This window comes from Cricetulus griseus (genome assembly GCF_003668045.3).
Source record: "Cricetulus griseus strain 17A/GY chromosome 1 unlocalized genomic scaffold, alternate assembly CriGri-PICRH-1.0 chr1_0, whole genome shotgun sequence".
NCBI lineage: Eukaryota > Metazoa > Chordata > Mammalia > Rodentia > Cricetidae > Cricetulus > Cricetulus griseus.
In genome coordinates, this window is record NW_023276806.1 from 172236612 (window position 1) to 172261670 (window position 25059).

The window sequence follows — 25059 nt, forward strand, 5'->3', positions numbered from 1 at the left end:
TGCTCTAAAGTAGATGGGTCTTTCTGTGAACACGTAACACAATGAAGAAAACAAAAACAGACTACAAAAAGTTTGGTAATTCACTTACCAAATAATGAACGACTGGTGGTGTTCAAAATCATTTCTCTTAAAAACCAACATAGCAAGGGACTTAACTGTGGTAGAATTTGTATTTGAAAGATGCTATAGCCAGATATATCTGATTTTGCTGTTGTAGCAAATGAGCCTGAATCTCATCTTGGCTTGAATGTCATGTGAACCAGATGATACTAGGTGAGGTTGTTTCCAGCTGTGGCCATCCTTGTCTCAGCATTGTCATGAAAACCAAAGAAGAAAGGAATATAGAAGTCACTCATCTTCTGCTCCTTGCTTTATCTAGGAAGTAGTGCACTGCAGTTGTGCTCAGATTCTGTTGATGAATGGTTGCACCTGCAAAGAGATAGAACATGTGGAGAGCATATTAGATGAGCTGTAATGCCTGGAACAAAGGCATGCACAGTTAATTGGAGCAGAATGAGAGTTGGGAGAGCATTGTTTCAGAGCCCACATGAAAACTGACTAAATATGAAAGTTTTGATGATTCTTCTGTAATGTAGACCTTTCTCATCAGGTTCTGCGTACCCAGCAGGAAAGAGTTTCAGTACCATGGAGAGTTACTATTGTCATATTGCCTTGACATCATGTGATATAAGTTCTAATAGTCTTTCAGAAGTGACTTATCTCATAAATATGCTATGCACTTACAATAGATTTTGTGGGCAGAGGAATTCAGAATACATAATCAGTGAGGGAAAACAGTTACATGTAATATGAAGAGTAGATTCCAAAGGAAGTCCTGAAGAAAGCCTCTTGGACATGATTTATGGTCTAATATGTATAGTGAGTGATAATGGCTTAGCCACACCTAAGGAAGAAAGTAAAATTTTGGCCAGGGATGGGACAACTTTGTCAAACAGTAAATATTTTAGGTTTCTCAAAATGTGTACATCTCCTTTCTTTGGTCTTCTTCCAAGAAACTCTCTTGACTCTTCCCCTCAGCTTAGAGATTTCAAGAAATCAAATATAGTCCAGATTTAATGTTGAAGTTGTATCTTGCCAACCTCTTATCCAATCAGAGAGAACAAGAAATAAGGCAGTCATGCAGAAGGTAGGAACGAAAAAAGGATAGTTGTAAAACATCTTGAAGGACTTGATGACTGATTAACTGGGTAGTCAATAGTTAATAAAGATGACTGCCTGTAATACAGGGCCCCATACAAAAGTACCACTTTTCCAAAGTTTAACCCCATTCTTCCTTCCTTTCTAAGGTGGAGACATGTAACCTTGTTTCCCTCTCTCAGACTCTCCTCATGAGAACTGGATAGTGAAGTATGCAGTATGAGGGAGACCTGGGGCGTGGGTGTCAATATGCTTTAAACACAGCAGTAAGAGATCCTCATTCTGGGTAAGAGCTGGTGGAGGTTCTGCTACTTACATGTTTGGGCAGCCACTGGTGTTGATTTTACATTGACTCTTTCCAGTGGTTTGTTGCATCATTTTGTCTCTCCTACATTGTATTCAAGTTTATCTGGCCCTTCTAGAGTTATCCAGCCCTTTTGAAGTAGCTGTATCCTGTTTATAGGATTTCTTCAATTAGATTGAGTTCTGTGGTTCATAATTGAGAGTGTCAGTAAAATGTACACAGGGCTTTGTTTAGATAACATATTTTATACAAAATTTCATAGGAATACTCAGAAAAGAATGTTTTTAAAAGCTTCTTGATTGCTTCACAGCCTTTTGGCTAAAATCAAGTGTAAAAAGCTTCTTGAGGGACTGAACTTACACAAAGGAGGACAAAGTGTGAAGGACACAGCACACTTCGTAGGCATTGCAGTGGCAACATGCTGGTCACAACAGGAGAAGAGAGAAGGAGTTGGACATTTAACGATGGATTGCCGTCACCATGGGGTTATTTGCTTTAACAAAGATAAAATGTTTGATAAAACAGTTTGTTGTAGAGCTGTTCCTATGTGGCAGCAGTTAAAGGTTATTTAGCATTAGCCTTGCTAGGGACACTTTTAGGCCTGCCTGTCTGAAGGCACAGTTAAGATAACCAAATCCTGTTTCCACATGGGGAGTCTTTCTGGGTCCAACAATGGTTACGCTGCCTCTTATTTACCATCTTGGCTCAGGAATCATGCTTAGCTTGAGTGACCTGCAGCTTATTTAAAGGGCGTTTTATGTGAGTCTAATGGAAAGGAAGACTGACATACGGTTTTGTAATAAAGTTTCAACCCTTCTTGAACACTAGCCTAATGACTTTATACGTAACTTGGCATATAAAAATGAGAATTGTTTCATGTAATCATGTCTATATTTCACTGATAAGATCTTATTATGCATTTATGTAACTTGCTTAAGGTCATTCCACCAAAAGGTGACAGGGCAAAAGTCAATCAAACAGTGAACCGATGTGAATGGGAACAAAGATAGCATTCTCAGGGCTTCCCATGAACAAATGAGGTAGGCTTTGTAAAAAGAGTGGAAGGGAAGAACTTTGTATCCTTAAGAATTAAGCAAGTGTTAACTGCTACTGTTTTTCAGATGATCCCACCTTTTCCTCATTGAAGGACTTGATGACTGATTAAGTTGGTAGGGTCAATAGTTAATAAAGATGACTGCCGGAGATACAGGGCCGCATACAAAAGTACCACTTTGAAATTAGGAAGTGCCGAGATATGAGCATGTCAGATAGTAGGTGTTGTATTGCTGAAAGCTCCCCATGGACCAAATGGGGACTCCCTTAGTAGTGAAGAGGGCAGACTTGAGATGGTTGAAAGAGGCTCCTTGGACTTGGTGTTGCTCCAACATGGCAGCACTCTTGAGTTTGTTGCTCTGTTTTAAAAAAAGAAAGCCTCTGGAAGCTCTTTCCAGCCTTCAATCTAGTTTGGGTTTATAGCTCAGAACACCTCATCTTTTTTATTTCTCTGGCCTATACTATCAAACATAACTCTCTTTACTTATGTAAAATGCAACTTCTTTTTTAAATTAATTTTATTTAAATTAAAAACAATATTATTTTGCATACTAATCCTTGTTCCTTCTCCCTTCCATCCTCCTATTTCCCCCACCATTTCCTCATCCCACATCCCATCCACTCTCCAGGGAGAGTGAGGCCTCCCATGGGGACTCAAAGTCTGTCATCATTTGGGGCCAGACCTAGGCCCTCCTCCATGTATCTAGGCTGAGAGAGTATCCCTCTATAGGGAATGGGCTCCCACAGTCCATTCGTACACTAGGGATAAGTACTGGTTCCACTGCCAGAGGCCCCATAGACTTCCCAAGCCCCGCAACTGACACCCACATTCCAGGGGCCTGGTTTGATCCTGTGCTGGTTCCCCTGCTGGTTATGTTGTAAATCAAACAGAAATAACATGAGATCCGAGGGTTAAGGCACCGAGCATGAGGCACCGGGTAGTAAGATTAAGCATTATTCTGGACAGGTAGCTAGTGTACTGTGGTTAGAGTAATGCCTTCTGGGCAGGCAGCACATTCTAGCTGTCTGCCAGCATGCAGCTGCTCAGGAAACAGCCCGTTTGGTATCAGGAAAGAAGGCAGCAGAGACCCGTGTTGGTCCAGTAAAGATGGTGCACACTCCACAGCTCTTTGGAAAGGATGCTGATCTGTAAACTCAGTAGCTTTAAACATCTGAGTGTAACTCATTGGCTCTGCTCCACAGGGGAGCAACTGTGACTTAAAGCTGTCACAGACTGGGATCTGTGACGAGGCACTACCATATAAGCATGTAGAAAGGAAGCCAACAGACAATGTAAGAAGGAAGCTGAACCCATCCATATTCAGGTGCCCTTTACTAGCTCTGCCGTTCTTGACAAGTCACTTAGGCTCACTGTGTCGTGGCTGCTGAGTCTCTAAGATGGAAATTATAGTAACAGCTAGCATACATAGCAGTATGAGCCAGCCAGTCATCTCACCTGCACAGCCATCCTGTTATTCTTCTCCCCATTTTCTTGATGAAGAACAAAGAGACCGAATGACCCTCCCAAGAGTCCCTGGTTCCTCGGTAGTGGAGCACAGGTCTGTATAGGAGCAGTTGCCTCCAGGATCTGTGTACTCATCTTGACTTTTTATCCACTTAGTGTAATAATATGTGTTGAAAGACACAGTGAAGACAGTAGCTGGTGGTGCTGGGAGGAGCAGAGACTCAACTTAGTGACCCTGATGAATGAGGAAAAGACCAAAGAGACTGAAATAATTGACAAATGGTGTGGGACAGGTGTCTGGGACAGGTTTATCGTCAGACAACTCCAGCGTGATCTTATAATTTATAACTTTGTTTCCTTGGGCTGAAATGTGAAAGCAAAAGCCTTCACTGCTTTAGAAAATGAACAGAGTGCACATGTGTGAGTGCACGTGTGTACTGCTCACCCCCTTCCAACCTGCTGATTCACACATAAAAAATTGGCAGCAAAGATTTCAAACAAGTCAAAGTCTGTAAGCGACCAGCATTGAGTCTCGGGCTAATGGGTGATAAAATGACTGGAGGGAACTCCATAACTCATTTTCTCTTTCCTTTCAAGAGAGGACTAACTTCCCAAACAAGGTTTTCAGAGCACTATTTCATTAGGTGATGAAACCTACAGAATGAACACAGGATGCAAACAAAGGGGAAATAGAAATGATCAACTTACATATTCAGACAGTCTAGCCTTGGAGTTCTTAAGTGGTTGTAGGACAATAACTCTACTGAACTTTCTGACAAAACATTCTAACAAGTGTTCGTAAAGTCTTAGAAATAGCAAAAATAACACTTTCAGTATTTTATCAGTTTGATTGGCAGCTAAATTTTCATATATGATTCTGGAACTTTAATACATTTGCCCTTTGTTTCATGATTCCCATGTACAGAAGTTCTCATTTGAAATGCACAAAAAGTGAACCAGGACATGTCCCTGGCTCTTGATGCTTACCATGGAAACTAAACAGACTTGAGCAACCCATATTTTTAATCCATGAAGCCTAACATGAGTTTAATTTTTCTCACAAGATTGCTATTTTGGGTACTAAAATCTCCAGTGTGGTTTTTGGAAGGGAATAAGCTGTATCTTATGAAACTATGCACATTTGATTTTAGACATGGGGGCTCATAGAACTCCTAGTTACAGTTTTGAGGACCCCACAGTATGCACACTAAAAGATAGAAAAGTGTTCCTCGGGGAAAATGGGTTCATACAAGGTTTAGTCACAAACTTAAAATAACTGAAGACATGTCAGGGAAAATGACATCCCGGAAGGCAGAGAAATGTGTGTCAGTGTCTTAAAAGGGATCATGGAGGAAAGCTTAGAATAATTAAAGACATAATGAGATGATCCTTGCAAAGGTATGATATGGATAAAGAAAACGATTATGGTTACTTGCCTACTACAACTGTCACAAGAAGACAAATACTGGTGAATAATAAACTAGCAATCTAATGGTTTGTCTGAAAATGAACTGAAACACCCACAATCCATAAAAGTTCTATTGGTTGCTGATATAAAAATTATAAATAGTCTGTAAATATTCTGTTTTCCAGATATGTGTACAAAACATCTGAAAATAAAGGGTTTTAATGTCATAGAGAAGTCAAGAATTTTAGAACTTGTAAACTAGTGTCCTTGTACCATGTCAAATCAGGAGACACACATGTTTACTTTTGCTAAGAATGAGTTCTCATCAGAGTATTTACTCAACGGGAGAAATTCTATGTGAAATATTTTGTATGACAGTTTCTATAAAACTGCAACAATGAGTATAAGAATCACTTATTAAATACATGACACACATTTGTGCTTTATTTTCTCCCATTTCCTTAAGAAAGACAGCATAATTAGATCCTTCTATTTTAGATCTTTTCCCTTTACAAGTATGATTAAAAACTCAACATGCCATGTTTTCCTGCATGTAGCAGGGGGAAAACTGTAAATTTAGATATATTACCATATTCAGATTTCAGATATCTCAAGAATAAGATTGCAACTTATATACATGAATTATGTCAATTGTGACTCAGAGGCATTGATGAGATCATGGTCCATACAGTGAACTGTTTTGTGGTACAATGAAGCCATTCTGATTGCTGTCATTCCCTTCTTGTCATTTTCTAGGTGCACCCTGATCATTAGGTCTTTGTGCAAAATCTTCTTATCTTTCTATTCATTCAAGTTTGCTGGGAACAATCTGGAGCCAAAGGTGGTCTCAGTGCTCAGGACCAGCCTTTCACAGATGTCAGAATGAAGCTGGCCAGGGGGCACACCTGGCAATGGCCTCACATCTGTGTATACAAAGCTGATAGACTCTTTTGTATCCTTAAAGCTTATGTAAGAAAGGGAAATTGCAGCTTTCCCCTCAAGACTCAGAAATACTGTCTCTGAGTGGGCAGCAAATGCTCTGGTTGGATTCCAGACTCCTCTGCTTATTGTCCTATGGCCATGAACAAGTTTTCTCAGTATCCTAACTGGTAAAATAGTATGTCAGTATCTTGGTCCCAGGTCATAGGAAGTATTTCTGCAGACATACATTTTCACTACTGTATTTGCAAGTATGAATTACATTTATAATTTGAATTTGAATTTGAATATTTATTAGTACCATCCTGTTAGCATATACTTATTTTCTAGATGGTTCAGTCATAATGTTAGTCCCTCAACTCATTTCATGATAGAGTCACTTTCATTTATTTTACTTTTTATGGTTTAACACACATACACAGACACCAGGGTCCAGAAAATATGTGTGGGATCACTGTAGGAGTAGTGTACCAGAATATAGGATACTTTACATCACTACAAGGCCATTTTGTAAGACTCTATTGAAAATTTGATGATTTGAATAGTTTTAACCCTAAGCTTAGAATTCTAGATTATATTGACAGCAATAATATTAATATTATAATTATTGTATGTAATTATGTTTACCAATATTATAATTTGTGACGATATATAATTATAGCATACTATAATTACTGAATAATACTTAATAATGTTAATAATAACTTTCAGTACAAGTTATTGACTACAAATAATAATTGATAGGTGAGCTTTTAAAAATCCCTGTACTCAGGTTAGAGGTAACACTGAGTAGTCAGGTTGGAGGACTACTGTCCTGGACAGCTGGATTGTGAGAACATCACTCTGTAGAATCTTCACCTAGGACAGCCAGCTTGTTAACTTCAGCCAAGCAGTATGCAATCTAGACACTGACTCACTGTCTAAGAGCTTGGAGGAATGAGGAGACACTTGACCATGAATCCTATTACCAAGGCTTTCAACTCTCAGCCATTCCATTCATTTCCTCTCCCACAAGATTATAGCTGAAACTCTTATTTTACTCTGTGGCCAGACTGACTCTTGCAGATGTGTCTTTTCCTCACATTGGGTTCCTGCTTCATGCCTGACTGGGAGTGGAGTGGCAATTCCTGAGTCATGGATGGCTCTGGGACTCCCATCTCCCTGGGAGTCTCATATTCTCTCTAACCTTGTGGTTTCTCTGGCTTGATGAATTTTGTCCAAGATTCACCTTTAAACAATTGAAATGAGAAAAGAACATCATTTTTATATTGCAAAACTTGCCTGATTCTTCTATTTCTTAGATCAATTGTAACCTATTCTGATCAGCTGTCTACTGAGAAGATTGTTTCACTTGTTAAAGAAATGCATGTTGGGCTGGAGAGACGGCTTAGCTATTAAAGCCTAGGCTTACAACCAAAAATGCATGATATGCCTTCTACAGTCTTCCATGGTGAAGTTATTTGAATATTTAAACAGAAAATACTTCTTGAATATCTGCAGTGACCAGATACTGTACTTGGATACAAAGATTAAGATGGAGTCTCTCAATGGACTATGTGGGGAGAAAGTCACTTGCTATGGTGTAAGAACAGGTGGATTTGTGTATCATGTAATAAAGGCACCTACCCAAACATGGGGCCGGATCAGTGTGTGAAGAGGGAAGTCTTCAAGGTCGAGGGTGGTTGATGCATCATTAAGTCTTCCATGCTGACTTCTCTTCTAGTGTTAAGCTGGATAGACCTCTCCCTTGAAGAGGACATAGGAAGGAGAATGTGTCCTTCTATGTGTGGTGACCGTCATTCAGAGCTCAGACCGAGTGGACACTTCAGGGATAGTGAGAGGCTGGATTGTGCTGAACTCAAAACAGATGCTGAGAAACTCAATTTCTCTGGAGTCTGATAGGAGACTGAAAGGAAAGTGAGCAGGAGATTGACACAATCAGGTGTACCTTTCTGAGAACTCATTTGGTAGAATAGGGAACGAGATGGGGCAGAAGAACCTGTAAGGAGCTGTTGTGGACTCCCAGGAAGAAACAGTGACACCTAGAACAATTTAGCAATGAGCACATCACACAAGAAAATAAAGCATAGAATCTGTAATTGGGAAGATGAATTAATAGGAAGAAATGTGTATTTGTTTTTAATCTCAAGAGTTGAGAAACTTTTTAAAGCATGACCAAAGTAAAATAAATAAAAGATTTAATGGAAGAATATGGATTAGTAGATCTGATTTTTTTTAAGGAATGGAAGATGTAGTGAAGGATAAGAAGCAGAACATTCCAGATGCCTTGTAGTATGCTGGGATTGCGTCAAAGGCTCTGCAGAAACCTGCAGAGGAACACTCTGGGTTTTCTTGAAGATGAAAAGGCTACTACATCCTGATGTAGGATTTGCGAGGTGACAGAGAACAGTTGGATATGGTTATTAGAGGGCATAGTTTGTGTTAACACACTGGAGGCAACCACTTGATATTTGAGGTATGCAACCTGAAAAGGGATGAGGAAGACTTAGAGACTGGCAGTGCTGAAGGTGAACTTGAGAGAGAAACAGAGGGGGCAGAGAGGGAGGAAGAAGGAAGGGAGGGAGGGAGGGAGGGAGGGAGGAGGGAGGAGGGAGGGAGGGAGGGAGGGAGGGAGGGAGGGAGGGAGGACAGGTTGATCCAAAGGAGCTGAATTTTGTCCTGTGCATCAGCCTTGTTAGCACTTGTAACACAATTAGTTCAACTGGAGAACTGACTTCTTTATTTTATCTACTTTTAATTAAGTTACATTAATAAGCCACTTTAGATGGCACAGGTATAGACAATGTGGATAGAATGAGATCCTTGTGGGGAAATACCTAGAACTTTATTTATGAAGTTACTCTGGTAGGCAGGAAGAAAATGGGTATTTACCATGAGCACGTCAGCTAGCTGCAGCATGAGGCATTGTCTTACATGTTGCTTGTTGTGAGAATTAAACACTTCATGTTTTACATATGAAATCTAAACTTTTATGTCCAGTTACGTCCATGGATTGTGAGCTCCCCAATCCTGGATTCTTGGCTATATTTACAGCATCACATATGTTTCCTCCTGTCTCATAACAAATTTAGAGAATTTATTATATAGGGGCCAGAATTTCCTTCTTTTAAAATTTGATTTGAGAGATTTGCTCAAATACACAAATCCAATAAATAAGAGAGTTTCCTAGTCTTAGCAATGTTTTAGTTTTTCAGTTAATATGTATTATTTTAGGCAAATTTAAATTCATAGGAAAATTGAATTTAAAAATACTCATATAGTCCTTGCCTCCACATGTGACAAAACCCTCTATTGCTGACATCCTGCCCCACAGTGGTACATTTGTCAGAATCAATGACCCGGCACTTGACACATCATTATCACCCAGAGTCCATGGCTTTTATTAGGCTGTACTCTGAGTATTTTATGTCCTATGAGTTTTGAGCATTTACATAACAACGTGGGTCCATTATTGAAGCACTATGTAGAGTTGACCCCCGGTTCTGCCTTCTTCTTCCTTATTCAGGCCCTGGCGAGCACTAACCTTTGAACTGTTTCTGTAGTTTGCCTTTTTCTAATGTGGTGTCCAGCTGGAATCAAATCACCTTTTGAGATTATACTATTCATATTTCAGTTTTCTTATATACTTGCATAGCGTATTCATTGTTTTCCCATTTTTTGCTGAATCAGGCTAGTGCCTGGACAGATCATAGTTAATTTACTCACCCATCTCTTGAAAGACCTTCTACTTATTTCTGAGAGTTAGAAGTTATTAACACAACTGCGTTAAATGTGTTTTGTGTGTGCGTGCGTGCGTGCGTGTGTGTGTGTGTGTGTGTGTGTGTGTGTGTGTGTGTGTGTGTGAATGCAAGTTTTCATTTCACGTGGGTGAGTGACAAGAAAAACCATTGCTATGTGTTGTGGTAATAGCATTTTCAGGTCTATAGGAAAATTGTCCTCTAAAGGGGCTGAAGAGTTCTGTGTCCGCACTATCAACAGGAGAAATCAGTGCATATCTGCTCCAGCTGGTGGTAATGTCCATGTTTGGGATTCAGGCTGTTCTGACAACAGATAGTAGCTGTGTTGTTGTTTTGATTTGCAATTTGCAGTGGTGTATGGTGTTGAACATTTTTGTATGTTAATTGCCATATGTATTTTCTTTGGTACAGAATCTTTTCAGGTATTTTGTCTATTTTCTAAATAAGTTGTTTCCATGTTTTTTAGTTTTTCATCAATTTTTTTAATCTGTGATAAAATAATTGTTTTATTAAGAACCAAAGGCAAGCCCTGCTATCTCAGGTAGGTGACATGCTTGCAGATATGCCACAGTGTTCTTGTAGTGAACATAAGCAAGTTCACAGACCCATCCGAGTGATAGTCACTCTGGGTAGTCCTGACACACATACAAGCTGGCTCACGATACATACTACAAACTGACTAGTGCTTCTTTCTGTTATGCCAATCATTAACTTGGCCCCACTCTGTCCTCATACCACCAACATGAAATTAAGATAATAATAAGTTTGTAAGAGCTCTATTCTAAAAGTCAAACCATCTTTCCCTGAGATTGCACTAGGCCTGTGGTCGTATTCCCCAGATTGCAAGCTTTCCAGTTCGAAAATGATGGCATTGCCAGACAAATGTGGTCACTTCAGAAACAGCCTAATAGAAGCCCAGATACTGTCTGTACCATCTGAGCTTCTCCCTGCTGAGACTTCCAGTGCACTATGCTACATGATCCAAGAAACCCAGACTCATTGGTGCATGTTGGTCCTGATGGGATTTGATGATCAGTAGATAAACCAACAAAAGCAAAGCACATTTCTTTAGTGATGTTTTTTGTGGGTCATTTAATGATAATGTGTTTTAAAGGATTAATTTACCTCTGTCAAGAAAAAGAGAAAATTGCACAACTTACAACTTAGTTTAACAAACCTTAATATAAAATGAAAATGCTCATAAAATGTCATTATGCCTTGGTGTGTTAGGAAGGACTATTTCATTTTGTTTTCTTTGTAACATCTCTCCCTTTCTGTTTCACAGGGATCATGTCTGACCACCAATTTGGAAACCAGTTTATGTGCAGTGTGGTGGCCTCTCATGTAAGTCACCTGCCTACAACCAACCTCAGCTTTGTCTGGATTGCTCCACCAGCTGGCACGGGCTGTGTGAATTTCATGTGAGTACCTAAGGTGTATGTGACGAATATGGGAGGCAAATGCTGCCTTTAATGGGATTATACAGAGGAACTATTTCGTTATATCATGGCAGTTGCTTTGCCTTTAACTAAAATCATTAATTGTAGTGTTTAAGGAAGCTATAGATGGTTTTTAAAGTAGTCAATTTTCAATTTAATTTTTTCCTTTGTTTTTGATTTTGGAGGCAAGGTTTCTCTGTGTAATAGCTCTGTCTGTCCTGGAACTTACTTTGTAGATCAGGCTGGCCTTGAACTCACAGAGATCTGCCTGTCTGTGCCTCCCAACTGCTGGGATTAAAGGCGTGTGCTACCAACACCCAGCATTTCAACTAAAATTTGATTTTGCATATTTATTTATAAGCTCCATATTTATTCAATTCCAGATGGCAACAATGCTTAAAAAACCAGAGGTAAATGATCAGATAGGAAGTGAGTTTATGATCTGACAAAGTTTGCCTGAAGATCAGAGTGCAAAGCTAGCCACAACCCTAGAGGCCAGGCAGTGGTGATATATACCTTTAATCCTAGCAGGCACACTAGTTGGCCATAGAGAGCAGGCAGTGGTGGTGCACGACTTTAATCCCAGCACTGGAGAGGGATATAAAGCGGGGGACAGGAGCTGAGAGTCTGAGGTTTGGTGAAGAGCTGTGGAGTCTAAGGTTCGGTGGATCGCCTCTTTGGTCTGAGCATTGGTAGAGGTGAGAACTCTCCAGTGGCTGGCCACTTTGCTTCTCTAACCTTCCAAATATCCATCCCTGGGTTCTTATTATTAACACAAATTAGAATTAGTGCTCCAAGGAAGAGGAGGGGAATCGGGAGGAATTATGAAATGGCGCGAGTGCTGCTGCATGGTGCAGGGTTGCAGCAGTGTGAGAAGCTTCGCTAATGTGCTTCCTGTGGTCCCAAGGAGTGCAGCTCAATGAGAGACTGTACAGCTTGTCGTGGGGGGTGGAGTAAGGGAGACTCTGGGAGCTAACGAGAATATGAGAATGAATGAATGTCCTTCAAGTCATGCCCGTAACCCACTTTCTTTAGCTAGCTTCTACCTCCTAAAGTTCGTACAACCTTCCTACATAGTGCCGCCTTCTGGGGACCATGTCTTCAACACATCAGCCCATATGAGACATTTTAAATGAAAATCACAACTTTAAGACACTATGTCTTAAATACTGTCATTATTAAACATAAGTGTATGGACTGGGTATGGTGTTACATGCCTTATCTCTATGAGCCTGATGTCAGGTAGTCTACATAGTGACTTCCACGACAGCTGGAGCTATGTAGAGAGACCCTGCATATATATATATATATATATATATATATATATATATATATATATATATATATATATCACCATTTAGTCATTCTATATCATAAAACATAGCAAAACCAAGTTGCACCCCAATATACATACAGTTACTATTTGCCAATCTAGAAGCAAAAATAAAGGACGAGTGATGCCCCTGCACTGTAGGTGCAGGAATTGTGCTGTAGATGCATCTTTTGGGGATGGTACCCCATGATGGATTGATCTCTGCATTTTGACCAGTTGTAGTTTCATGTAGTAGTTTCCATCTATTGCTAAGAGAAGCACCTTCAATGAGAGAATAACTACACTCTTTGCGGGTATAAGGGTCATTTTAAGGTGTGTTTTGGAGTTAATGATAGCTTCGTAAAGTGGTAGTAGTATGATTTCCTGTATGATCCATGGCCTCATTAGCCCTGTTCCTAGTAGTATGGTTTCCTGTATGATCTGTGCCTCATTGGCCCTGTTAGTTTCCTGGGCTTATAGTACCAGGCATGACTTCCTTCCTGCTGAGTGGGCTTAAAGTCCACTTTGACAGCTGTTGGTTGAAGCCAAGATATGCATGCCACTATTGCACCTTTAGGCATATCTTGCCATGTTGATCACTGTTGTGGTTCCTAAACATCACAGTTAGATAGGACTATTGATTGATTCCTTCCCTTAGAAGTTTACACAAGTCTAGATGGGGTGGAAAGATTGTAAGAGCCAGAGGAACAGGAAGTGTGTTGTGAGATTGTTTCTCCTAGAAATGACAGGGAAACTTAACCCCATGATACCTCAATAGTGTGGCTGTGTAGATAAGATCTGAACAATGACAATATGAATAGATACGCTAAAATGGAAAAGTAAAAACACCACAGGTCCCTGCACATAGACAACATCTAAGCAATAGGAAAGGGGGTGCTAGAAAATAAAATGAAAGCAGATATAAAAAATTTCTTTCAGAAACAGCTGACCTGAGCAAATGGGAACTCAAGGACCCTAGTTTGACAGCTGAGGAACCAGCATAGGACCAAATCAGGCCCCCTGAACTTGGGTGTCATTTGGGAGGCCTGGGAAGTCTATGGGGTGTCTTGACCGTGGAACCAGTATTTTATCCCTAGTTCATGAATGGGCTTTGGGAACCCAATCCCTATGAAGGGATACTCTGTCAGCCTGGATACATGGGGGAGGGCCTAGGCCCTGCCCCAAATGATGTGACAGACTTTGATGATTCCCCCATGGGAGGCCTCACCCTCCCTGAAGAGTGGATAAGGGATGGGATGGGGGTTGGTGGGGACATGGGAGGTTGGGAGAGAGAGGGAACTGGGATTGGTATGAAGATTTTCAGAGAGGAAGGAGAAAATGTGACCAGTAGGTGATTTGTGGCAGTGGTGGCTCGGGTACACCTTTGGACCTAAGATTTTCTCATGGGCTTTCACTAAGAGGAGACTGGGAGACAGAGTGAATGTTCTTGACAACAGGACACACACCACACTGTACCCTTTGACATCTCTCAACATGGACTGTGCCTCCTCCCCTACCCAGCAGCCACCATTCCTCATCCTTCCTATCTGGTTTTTACTCATGTCCCTCGTTACATTTTGTTTTTATTTCTAACTTATGTTCTTGTTCATTTAATAATCCTTTTACCACTAAAATTCAAGTTCCTTGGAGGCAAGAATCTTTGTTTTTTTAGTCATCTGCTTCAACAGTCCAGGATAGTTCTTGGCACACAGTAGTCACTCACTGAATTTTTGGCAAATGTAACTCAGAAACAGAAACAGCTGTTCACTAAGCATTCAGGCAAAACAGAGGTAAAAGAAATCCTTAATGTTTCTACTGTAACCTCATGCTCAGGCCAAAAAAAAAAAATCCTAAAACTAATTCTTTTCACCCAACAGCATTCAGGTCAGTGTCAGGGTCTCCTGTGGTCACCCCAGCACTGGCTACTACACACTCTGCCTGCTACTCTGTTCTGTGTGACCCAGATGACAATGCCACAATATCGAATAGAGTTGGTTGACATTTAATCCCATTGCCTTCTTCCTTGGGAAGCTTTTGTATTTGATCCTTTTTCTGCAGTACCTCCTCAGATCACTGCTGGAGTTTCATGCCTGGTCACCCACTTCTACCCACTCCATCCTACACAGAGGTGTCTAGCCACTCTGAGGCATGGTGATAACTCTTTCAGGGTTTGGAGAAGCCTGCATTGCTCTTCTGAAGCCAGGCCTTTGGCAAGGCAGGGACCTGCAGCCCTGTCTCAGGTTTGCTTTTGCTGTCTTCTTCCTGGACTCTAGATGAGCACAGAGTAGGAGAGCATCCTAAGCATTCTGATTTTCTTCCTGCTTTTCTCTCCCTGGGATGCTTTCCCCCAAGTCTAATTGCCTCACATTCTTCAAGACTTGATCAAAAACGTTTGATCAAGCGGGGGGGGGGGGTGGGATGAGGGGGTGTTGTTATTTTGTTGTTTACATCTGTGTATATGGTAGTTGGTACAGTGTCTCAGTTATGTGATCTCAAGGTATATGTTCTCCAGTGTCACAGTTTATCTCAGTAACGATCCCTGCCTCTTGCATCATGCATATATATAACTTCCTACCTCAAAATAAGAAATCCTTTATAAAAAGGCAAGTCATACAGTAATAGAAACAGTGTAAAGCTGTCTACTTCAAACCAACTTAGGTTTTCTTCTTTTATTTTTTTTCATAGTGAGGCTTGAACCTCACTCAGTCTTGACCATGCTATCCAGTTCTCTACTATGAGTTATAATAAATCCCAATTTAAGTTTTAATTGAATCTAATAAATACATTAAAATATGATTTTTGAATGTTTTGTCACTGTGACCAAATACTTGACACAAAAGGAATGTATGCCAGAAAGATTTATTTTGGCTCAAAACATAGAGAGTAGTGCCATCATGGCATAGAATGCCCATCATGGTGAGGATGTACCAGTCATGGAAGGGAAGGGTTGGTAAAGTGCATGGCATCAGGAACTGGCTGAATCAGGAACCAGAGAAAGGGAATGTAAGTGCTCACTGGCATAGCCCCTTTCCGTTTTCATCCATCCCAGCCATGCCATGGTATGGAAATTCTCCAGAAACTCTCTCAAAGACTTGCCAAAATGTGGCTCCTATGTGATTCCAACTCCAGCCAGTTTGGCATTGAAGATTGTACATCACAAATGTTTTATGATCTCACTGTTTCTAGAATGAATGAATGAATGAATCCTGTTTCTTCTGAGTGTTTTCAGTCTTATCTCTGGTGTGTTCTTAGCGGTCAGTCAGAAAAATTCCATTTGTTCAGAATAAATTTTTTGACTGAAAGGAAATGCAATCACTCTCAATTTTTTTATAGTTTCAAGTAAAATTTGATTATATAGTTTGCACTTTCTAGAATTCTTTTTCTTTCCTCGTCCTCCTCCTCCTCCTCCTCCTCCTCCTCTTCTTCTTCTTCTTCTTCTTCTTCTTCTTCTTCGTTTTTTGAGACAGGCTTTCTCTGTGTAGCTTTGGAGCCTAGCCTGGCACTCGCTCTGTAGACCAGGCTGGTCTCAAACTCACAGAGATCCGTCTGCCTCTGCCTCTGGAGTTCTTGGATTAAAGGCGTGAGACACCAATGCCAGGCACTTTCTAGGATTCTTGATAAGCAGTTATGTCATATAATATCTGTCCTTTGTGGGTAAGATTCTTTCATTGATCTCTTTCCCTATTACTTGTGAGAAACACAGGAGAGGGAGACTGAACATGGACTACTGAAGCAATCTATTGGCACTTTCCTACCTATATTCTACAGTATCTATATATGCATCAATATATGCATCAATATTATGCATCAATAATTAGTAGCCTTCCAGCAGTACTTGAAGATTGTTAATATTAAATATTGACAATATTTGATATTTTGAGTATCAAACAACACTAAAATAGTACAATAACCTACAGTATTTGAAGGGTAGTGCACTCTATTCTCTTTTCCAGTTAGCCTTGAAATTAGAGCTTTGATTGTGAGCGTGGGAGAGTTCTTTTTCTGCTTTTTACTTCTTAGTTGATATACAATGTCAATACTTCTTTGTAGGATGCAGTTATAATTCAGTTACATGTATATAAATGTAAAGATCAAACCAAAGTAGTTAACAACTGTATCCTCCAAGATTTCTTTTCTCCTGTTTTCGTATTTTGCCTATTCCTGACTTCTTGTGTCTATCTAAACCTATACGTAAAAGTGTGTGTGTGTGTGTGTGTGTGTGTGTGTGTGTGTGTGTGTGTGTGTGTGTGTTGTATATGAGGAAGCCAACCTCCAGTTTCATTCACTATGTCCACATTGTTTTGTGAGACATTGTGTTCACTGGAACCTGAGACTCATCATTTAGTCCAGGCTAGCTAATGGATAAGCCCCAAGGAACTACCTGTATTTGCCTTCCCAGGGTTGGGATTTCAAACCAGCATAACCATGCCTTAGTTTTTACAACTTTTCAAACCTTGGTCCTGGTACTCGTGTGGTAAGCACTTCCACAACAGCCATGTCACCATGCCTGACTTCTTTTAAATACATTTTATTAGTCACCTATATATCATTGCTATGTCAGTTTGAGGGTTTTTAAAAATATCTGTTTAAAAATTATATTTATGCATTGGCAGGAGCAGTGGGGGCATGCTCAGGCCACACCCCATGTGTGGAGTCAGAGAATAATTTGTAGTTGTACTCTGCTTCCACTATGTGGGTTCTGGGCTTGGAACTCAGATCATCATGCTGGGTGTCAAGCATCTTTGCTCACTAAGCCATCTTGCCAGCCCTAAATATGTTTTCAGATATTTAAAGTCCTAGGTCCCCATTCTACTTTCTTCCTTTTGTGATCTTATAACAGAAGGAATGCTGGCTTTGAAGACGTTCAGTGACTAGTATCTAACTTAGCATGTGTGTGGTCTTTGTAGACTGTGTGAGTTGATAGTACACTCAATTTTTAATCTCAGCACAGCACTCTGAGGATAAGGGGTCAGCTGTACTGATGCATAGAGACATAAAGGGCTACCGTTAGTATTACTGTTTGTCACCTCTTGATGACACTGTATAAGTGATGTTACCTCATATTTTCCTCATATTCATGTGTTATGACTGCACTGTTTACCTCTAATTTTATACTGAATTATAGTCTTCAGTGAATAGCAAGCCTCAAGTAAAAAGAGAGAGCAAGAGAGGGAGGAGAAGAGAGGGCTAAAACAGGTAGAGACAGAAAGGAAAGGTGCAAGGACTAAGAGAGAAAGCCAAGGAGGGAGGGAAGAGGCAAAGAAGAAACCTTCAAGCCATTTAACCTTAGAGATATTGAAAAAGACACCAGGGAAGTAATGATGTTTAATTTACCTTACGCATGCCATTCATCTAAGTGGTTTTTATATTTTAATCCAGTAATTCTCATAACAATAGAGCCCACTTTAGAGAATTACTGTCTCAATTTATAGATGAGAACACTGAAGTACGGAAATGTTGAATAACTAGCCTTAAGTAACTCCGTGAGCAAAATAGTCTGAGATAAAAGTGATTTTCCCACTTTTCATGCATTTGAAATGATCACTTTTCTATTTTATTGTAGACAAAAATTATACTTACACCATTGAAGTCAGATAGAGTTTTCGGCATAGCAACATCATCTTCCCCACATGGCCAGCAGGTGTTTCCCACTCTGAAATGTGTGCTGATAAGATGAGCAGCACAATCCCCCAGTTCATCCAAATACCAAGAAACACAAAAACTGAAAACAAAATGAACCAGATATTTTCTATTTAAGATAAACTTGGGTCAGCAAAGAGGGACCTGGGAGGGACCATACGTGAACATTGATTTCCAAAGAAATAACTTCTAGAGGGGTTGCTTTTAAAGTACTCTAAGAAAAAAGCAGAAAGCTCATTTGAAAAATTGAAGACACTGGCAGTTTCTGAATGCCTGTCAGGATTCAGGTAGAATGGACGCAGAGGTCTGGAGGGCTGCCTTGAATGGAGCCCTGATGCTTTTAATTTTTGATGGGAGCCATTCCAGCCTGCCTGCAGAATCCCATGAGAAAAGCAGTAGTAGTTGGTTGTCCATTTATTTCCACCCATCAAAAGGAAATCCCACAATTATTTGCTTTGTTACTTAAACACCTGAAATAAGACAAGGACCCTGCATTTCTTTGTTTGTGCCACAAACAAGATTGTCAGCAGTTTCTACATACATATTCTACTTAAATCTCAAGACTGCATACCGTTTGGTGCAAAAATAAATTACTTCTCCTGTAAGTTGGAAATGATTGTATCCCTATTGTGAAATAAATCTAGATATGTTGTTTTCTGAATAAGGAATTTCATCTGTAAATCACAATTCTCTTTTTCCCTCCGATGGTCTGATTTTCTTTTGTTTTTTATACATATCCTTCAATTTGATACAATTATTTTAGTGCTACTCAAAAATGTACTGTGAATGACAGGATAAAAGTATATTATTCATCCGTGGAGGGAAATGTTGGAAGCCTGGCTATAGTTCGCACCTCCCGCCAGCCCCTGCTTTTTATCAGATTTACACAGCCAATTAGGCTGGAGGAGGTGACAGTCTGACATGCTCTCAGAGGTCAGGGTGCTTCTTGGGGATTTAATTTTTAATTGAGAGGAGTATGGCTGAGATAAAATATATACATCAAACTCCAAGAAGGATTGAAGAAACCAATTGTTAGACTAATTATGTGCCATATTTTTGAAGTTTAACAAATACTTAAAAGTGAAAACAACTGTCTTCACTTTTCTGTCCTTTGTTTCTTCTTACTTCCTTAAAAAATTCTCAAGCCTTGTTGATTCTATTAGGATAATCTCCCGGGATCTCCTCAGGGCCACCTTCTCTGCATCACTCGTAAGACCACCAGAGAAGTAGCGCTGCCTCTCATTGTGGGAGACGGACTATTGCTGTGAATTTTACCCCAGGCTGAATGGCTGTGCTAGAGAATTTGTTCCTTCCTGAAAACACCTGCTTTTCAGACAGCTGGGGAAACCAATGGCAAAGCAGCATCTTCCCCTTGCTTGGTTTCACTTGTTGGGGTGAGGATGTTGAGAGCATTTAGAAGGGCTTAGGATTTGGAGCCAGAGATGCCCCTCTCTTCAGGCCCTATGGCTAAGGTGGGACACCCGAACTTGACACATGTTACTTAGAACCACATGGAATGTTTGTGAAAGACCTAAGTCTACAGTCTTCCCACGTTACAGTGAGACATGCATCTGATTCTGCTGGAAATGCCTGCCTTATGGGATGTTTGTGGGGAGGCTTGGTTATTTCTCTATTTGGAATTTATTTAACCAGTTTTAGAAAGCCCTAGTGAGTTTTCACCCCAGATTTTAACACATTTAAAATTAACAATGACAGTGATGTTGGAGAAACAGGTAAATGAACTTTCCCCATGGCACCAGCTACTCATGACTTGTCAGTGTCAGGATATGGGTAATATTGGCAAGCACCAGAGTCACTTTTGAAGTCTACTTTTAGTCCAATATCAGAATATTAAGTCATGGGTGCAAATGGCAAATAAAAATTTTAATCCTTTCAAATAAAAATTGAAACAGTTGATTTTGTCTGGCATAACTTACTTGCATATGTACATATTAGTATATGTTTATAATACACACACAACCGTATGTACATACATATATTCTAAGACTTGTTTGGAATTGTAGTTTCTAGCAAGTAACTACAAGCCATGTGCAACTGTTTGAATTAGATTAATTAAAATTGAATACAATTTAAGTTGTAGTTCCAGCGACATGTCAAGTCTTCACCATTTTAGCCCTTGAAGAAAGTTCCCCTGTCTGTAACAGGGTTACAGAGTTTGCCCGGTTATCCTCCCCTCTGGTATGACCTTGACGTTTTCTGAAAGTAACCATGCATGTCAAAGCAAGGTAAGAGAATGGCTCAGCCTGTGCTTACGAGGTGTGAACTAGGCAATCAAGTGAACTGCATCAGGTTCACTCTTGTGAACTTGACTTGCCATGGGTTTGAACCTCACTGATCGGGATGTTTTTTCCTGAGAATCTCGTTAACCTGACTGTTCATTTTAGATTCATTTGCCGGGTGCAGCACTCTCCATGGTCTTAAACATAACTGTGTCAGGTAGCTGTGTGTGATGGGTGAGCATTGCCTTGGGTTACCCTACTCCTCTTACATCTTTCTTACCCCTGCTCCCATCCTGCCAATCCTGTCCTACCTCTGCCATATGTTCTATGCTCTACACTTTCTAGAATGTGGAAACTTGTTCTCATGGGCCCATTGTTTAAAATTAGCTCATCTAGTAGGCTAATCATTGTGAATACTGGGGTTTAGCATGCCATTTGATGCTGATGCTTGTGAAGACAGCAGTGGTATTGTATTAACAGTAAAACTCCATCTTCCATGTGCTGGCATGTGCTTGCCAGGCATCCTAAGCTCCCCCATGCTTTCCAAGCAGGATTTCCTAAAGGGACTGCACAATAAATTTGGCTCAAATTTTGACCTTTCACCTACCATCATATGCTACCATCCTATGGCACATTGAAAATGGGATTCATGAAGACAGCACAGTAACCGGGGAGATGCTTGGAATGCAGAGTGAAGAAAGCCTAGAGAAATGTGTTGCTGTGATTAATTTCCAACACATTACAGTTGTCTGGCATCATGGAAGACCAAACTGACCCAGGCAGAATTTTCCTGCTAAAATCATGTAGAAATTGGAGCTAAGACAGCAAGCTTTAAGATCTGTGAGTATGACAACAGCAGGTTCGAGGAGAAAGGAGAAATGGCTAGGTTGACTTAAGAGGCAGAAGCTGAAGCTGTCATGTCCTACAGACATTGAAAACCAGACCAAGGCCCCAAGTTTGGCTTTCTGACCTGTGTAGACTGGAATGGTGAGAGACCCTTCACAAATAGTAGAAGGTGAGAAAGAGGGGAGGGCTGCGAGTAGGCCCACTATATAAAGCATCCATTTTCTGGAAACACAAAAATGTTTGTTATCTGCCTGGAGTCATCCATAAATATAAGTTACTTATATTTATTTATACTCAACATGTGAAGAGTTGCTCTGGCCATCCCCAACAATGACATGGAGACTTATTAATTATGAAAGCTCAGTCAGTAGCTTAGGCTTTTTTCTAACTAGTTCTGACAACTAAATTAACCCATTCCTTTTTATCTGTGTGCTGCCACATGGCTCATGGATTTTACCTCTTCTCCTGAATGTATGTTCCCCCTGAGTCAGGCAGGCAACTCTGCCTTTCTTCTTCCCAGAGTCCCCTGTACCTGGAAATCCTGCCTAGCTATTGGCATTTTGGCTTTTTATTAAACCAATTGGAGTGACACATCTTCACCGTGCACAAAAATATTATTCCACAACAAATTGCTTTAATTTCAAAGCAATGCAAAATCAAACTAAAATGCAATATAGTCTTCGAATTTGAAGAAGGAAGAAAATAAAGTATTTTAATACCCTCAAATTAGCTTGCAAAATTATAGCCTTAGTTAAATAGTTAAAGTTAAAAATGGATATGAAATTAGAACTTTCACAGCAGGAAGGAGATTGGGAAAGGATTAAACATCATTTAAAAATCATGGAAGTATAAAATGTAGTGGACTCCTGAACGAGTCTAAGCCTGTCAATAACTACAACAACCATAAACAGGTGAAAATTTCCATTTGAAAATAACTTTCAGAATGTCATTTCAAAATTGCAGAAATATGTAGCTTCTGAAAGTCAAACCTATGCACAAGCTACAAAAACAGAGATAAAAGAGGCATACTGGGCAAGTGCTATACAAAAGCAATTAAGCTTTGCTACATTAACCAGAGAATTGTAAAAAGGTGTTATTAAGGCTAAAGATAACTGCTTAAGAACAAGATGGTTTTCAGGTGAACAGAGCTGAAGCCAACATTTAAAACTGAAAATTACCTTTTATGTGGCAGAATGCTGAGTACATGTTTCCAATATTTAAATTGCAAAAAGCATTATAAAATTATTTGGAACATGCTTGTTGAAAAGATGAAAGATAAAAAGTGTTGGAGAAGACACAGACAAAAGGGAAGTCTTATAAATGCCTGATGGGAATTTAATTACCAACTATTGTGGAAAATATATTGGAGATTCCTTAAAAACACTAAGAGGAGAACTAGCATAAGCCTCAGCAGACTTGTGTTTGCATAGTCACAGGTAATAAAATCAATATGTTAAAGCAATGTCTGCGTGCTCATGTTTATTATAGCATTATTCACAATTTCCAAGATGTGGAAATAATTTATATCCACCAACAGATTAAACCATGTGTACCCATGCACATTGGACTGCTATCCGGTCTCACAGGGGGGTCTGTCATTTGTGACCTGGGTGGATATGGAGGAAAACATTCTAAATGCAGCAAGTCAGGCTCAGACACAGGCATCATGTGATCTCACTTCTGTGTGGAGTCTAAAAGGTTGAACTCTGAATCGCTGAGGATGTACAGATTGCTACCAGACAGCGGAGGTGGGCTTGATGGGGAGGGAAGAGAGCTTTTGATCAACGCACCAAAAATTTCAGATAAAAGGAATAGGTTCTGTGATCTATTGTACAGCAAGGCGGATAAACACAGATAATAATATCATACACTTCAGGATAACTGAATTTCCATTGCTTCACCATAGAACCTAATTATTGACTCAGTTGATTGAATCATGCAGCATCGTATGCATACATCAAAACATCACACTATGTCACACAAGTGAATATAATGTAGTTTATCAATCCAATGGAATATTAATTGGAGATTAATAAATATTCATTGAATGGGTGTGTGAATGCATTGTATATCAGAAGATGATGCCAAAGAATTAGAGTCTGTACTCAAGGTTTTCCCTCCAGACATATACTGGTAACAGCAGGCTATCTAATATGTTAACTGTTTGGGGAAATATCAATTTGGTCATCTAATAAAAATCTTTCAGCAGTTTAAATTTTCTGGTCTATGGTTTTTCTCTAACAATTCCAGGGACATTACATAAATTATTCTAATTATTAATTCTGATATTTAAACATTCTAGAATATGACTATTGTTTGGTAAACTGAACTATATTTGAATGCTACTTAGACTAATGCAAAATTTAAACATTAATATTATTGACTGTATTTTTAAATTGAACAGTCCAAGTCCATGGAAAGGATTATTACAGAATTGTATTGCTTATTGCTTTATTGGAGACTTATTTTTGAAAATTTTGGGGAACTATATATGTAAAACACAATGTTTAAACATATTTAAACTATTATTAAGTCAGTGTATGTTTAAAGTCCTTTTATTTATGAAGTAAACATCAAACAAAAACCACCTCATAATACTAATGTGGTTTTAGTCACTGAAGCTTGTAAGTTCTAAGCTGGAGTCAAGTGCAAGGGAGAACATCCCCATTAGTGTTTATGGATGGGATTGTGAGGAATGCATTCATTTTCTGGGCTGCGTATTCTAAAGAACAACATTCCATTCCGAGTTTCGTAGGAAAGACAGATGGTGAAAAGGCTTCTAATTAAAAACGTACCCTGTAGTTGCAAGGTAGCTAAAATGGTCGTCCCTTAATCAGACCCTTGTTTTAACTTAGGCAAATATGTTGAAAGTGTCTTTAAAGCTAAGCCACATAAGCCCTTCTTCTAAATCCGCCTGCAGGCGCTAATGCTCAGATTGGAGAAGGCATCCTATTTGCTAAGTGCAGAGATGGTTATAAAAGAGCTTTTCTCACTCTAAGGATAAAAGCCAGAGTATACTTTAATTTTGGTGACTGGCTGGCTCATCTCAGCACCATAATAGTGATTTGGCTCAAACCCAAAAAGTAGCAAGTCAGTACTTACATGTCTATGGATCAAAATTAGATGAAAAATTGCTGTTTCTCATCTCCAAAGCTATTTGCTGCACATTTTATAACCCTCAAGATGCCTTTTGTAATATGTGATAACAGAGCCAACCACAGCATCTGCCTAGAAAGAGATTACTTTAATTATGGACTCAATGTCCTATTTTCTGCAAGTGATCCCTAGAGACAGGCTTCCCGCCGAAGGAGAGGTGCAAGGGTACACATTAAAGCCTCACGTCAGCCCCGAAGACTTGGCTAACATGCGACAAGGGCACCCATAAACTGCCTTCATTTCCTAGTCTGCACTGCGATAGAGGAGTCCAGAGTGATAGGTTTTTAATTATTCTAGCATCTGCTGCTTTGACTCCGCATAGTAAAGGCAAGGTGAGCTTA

General features: G+C 39.7%; 1 protein-coding gene across 2 annotated transcripts in view; it reads left to right on the forward strand.

Moving 5' to 3' along the window:
* The window catches only part of Reln (reelin), a 446863-nt gene that overhangs the window by 117369 nt on the left and 304435 nt on the right, over positions 1–25059 (forward strand). For both annotated transcript variants that reach the window (XM_027393422.2, XM_027393423.2), the window contains exon 3: positions 11371–11506. In XM_027393422.2, the coding sequence (XP_027249223.1) occupies positions 11371–11506 (136 nt within the window). The remainder of the gene's footprint in view (positions 1–11370; positions 11507–25059) is intronic.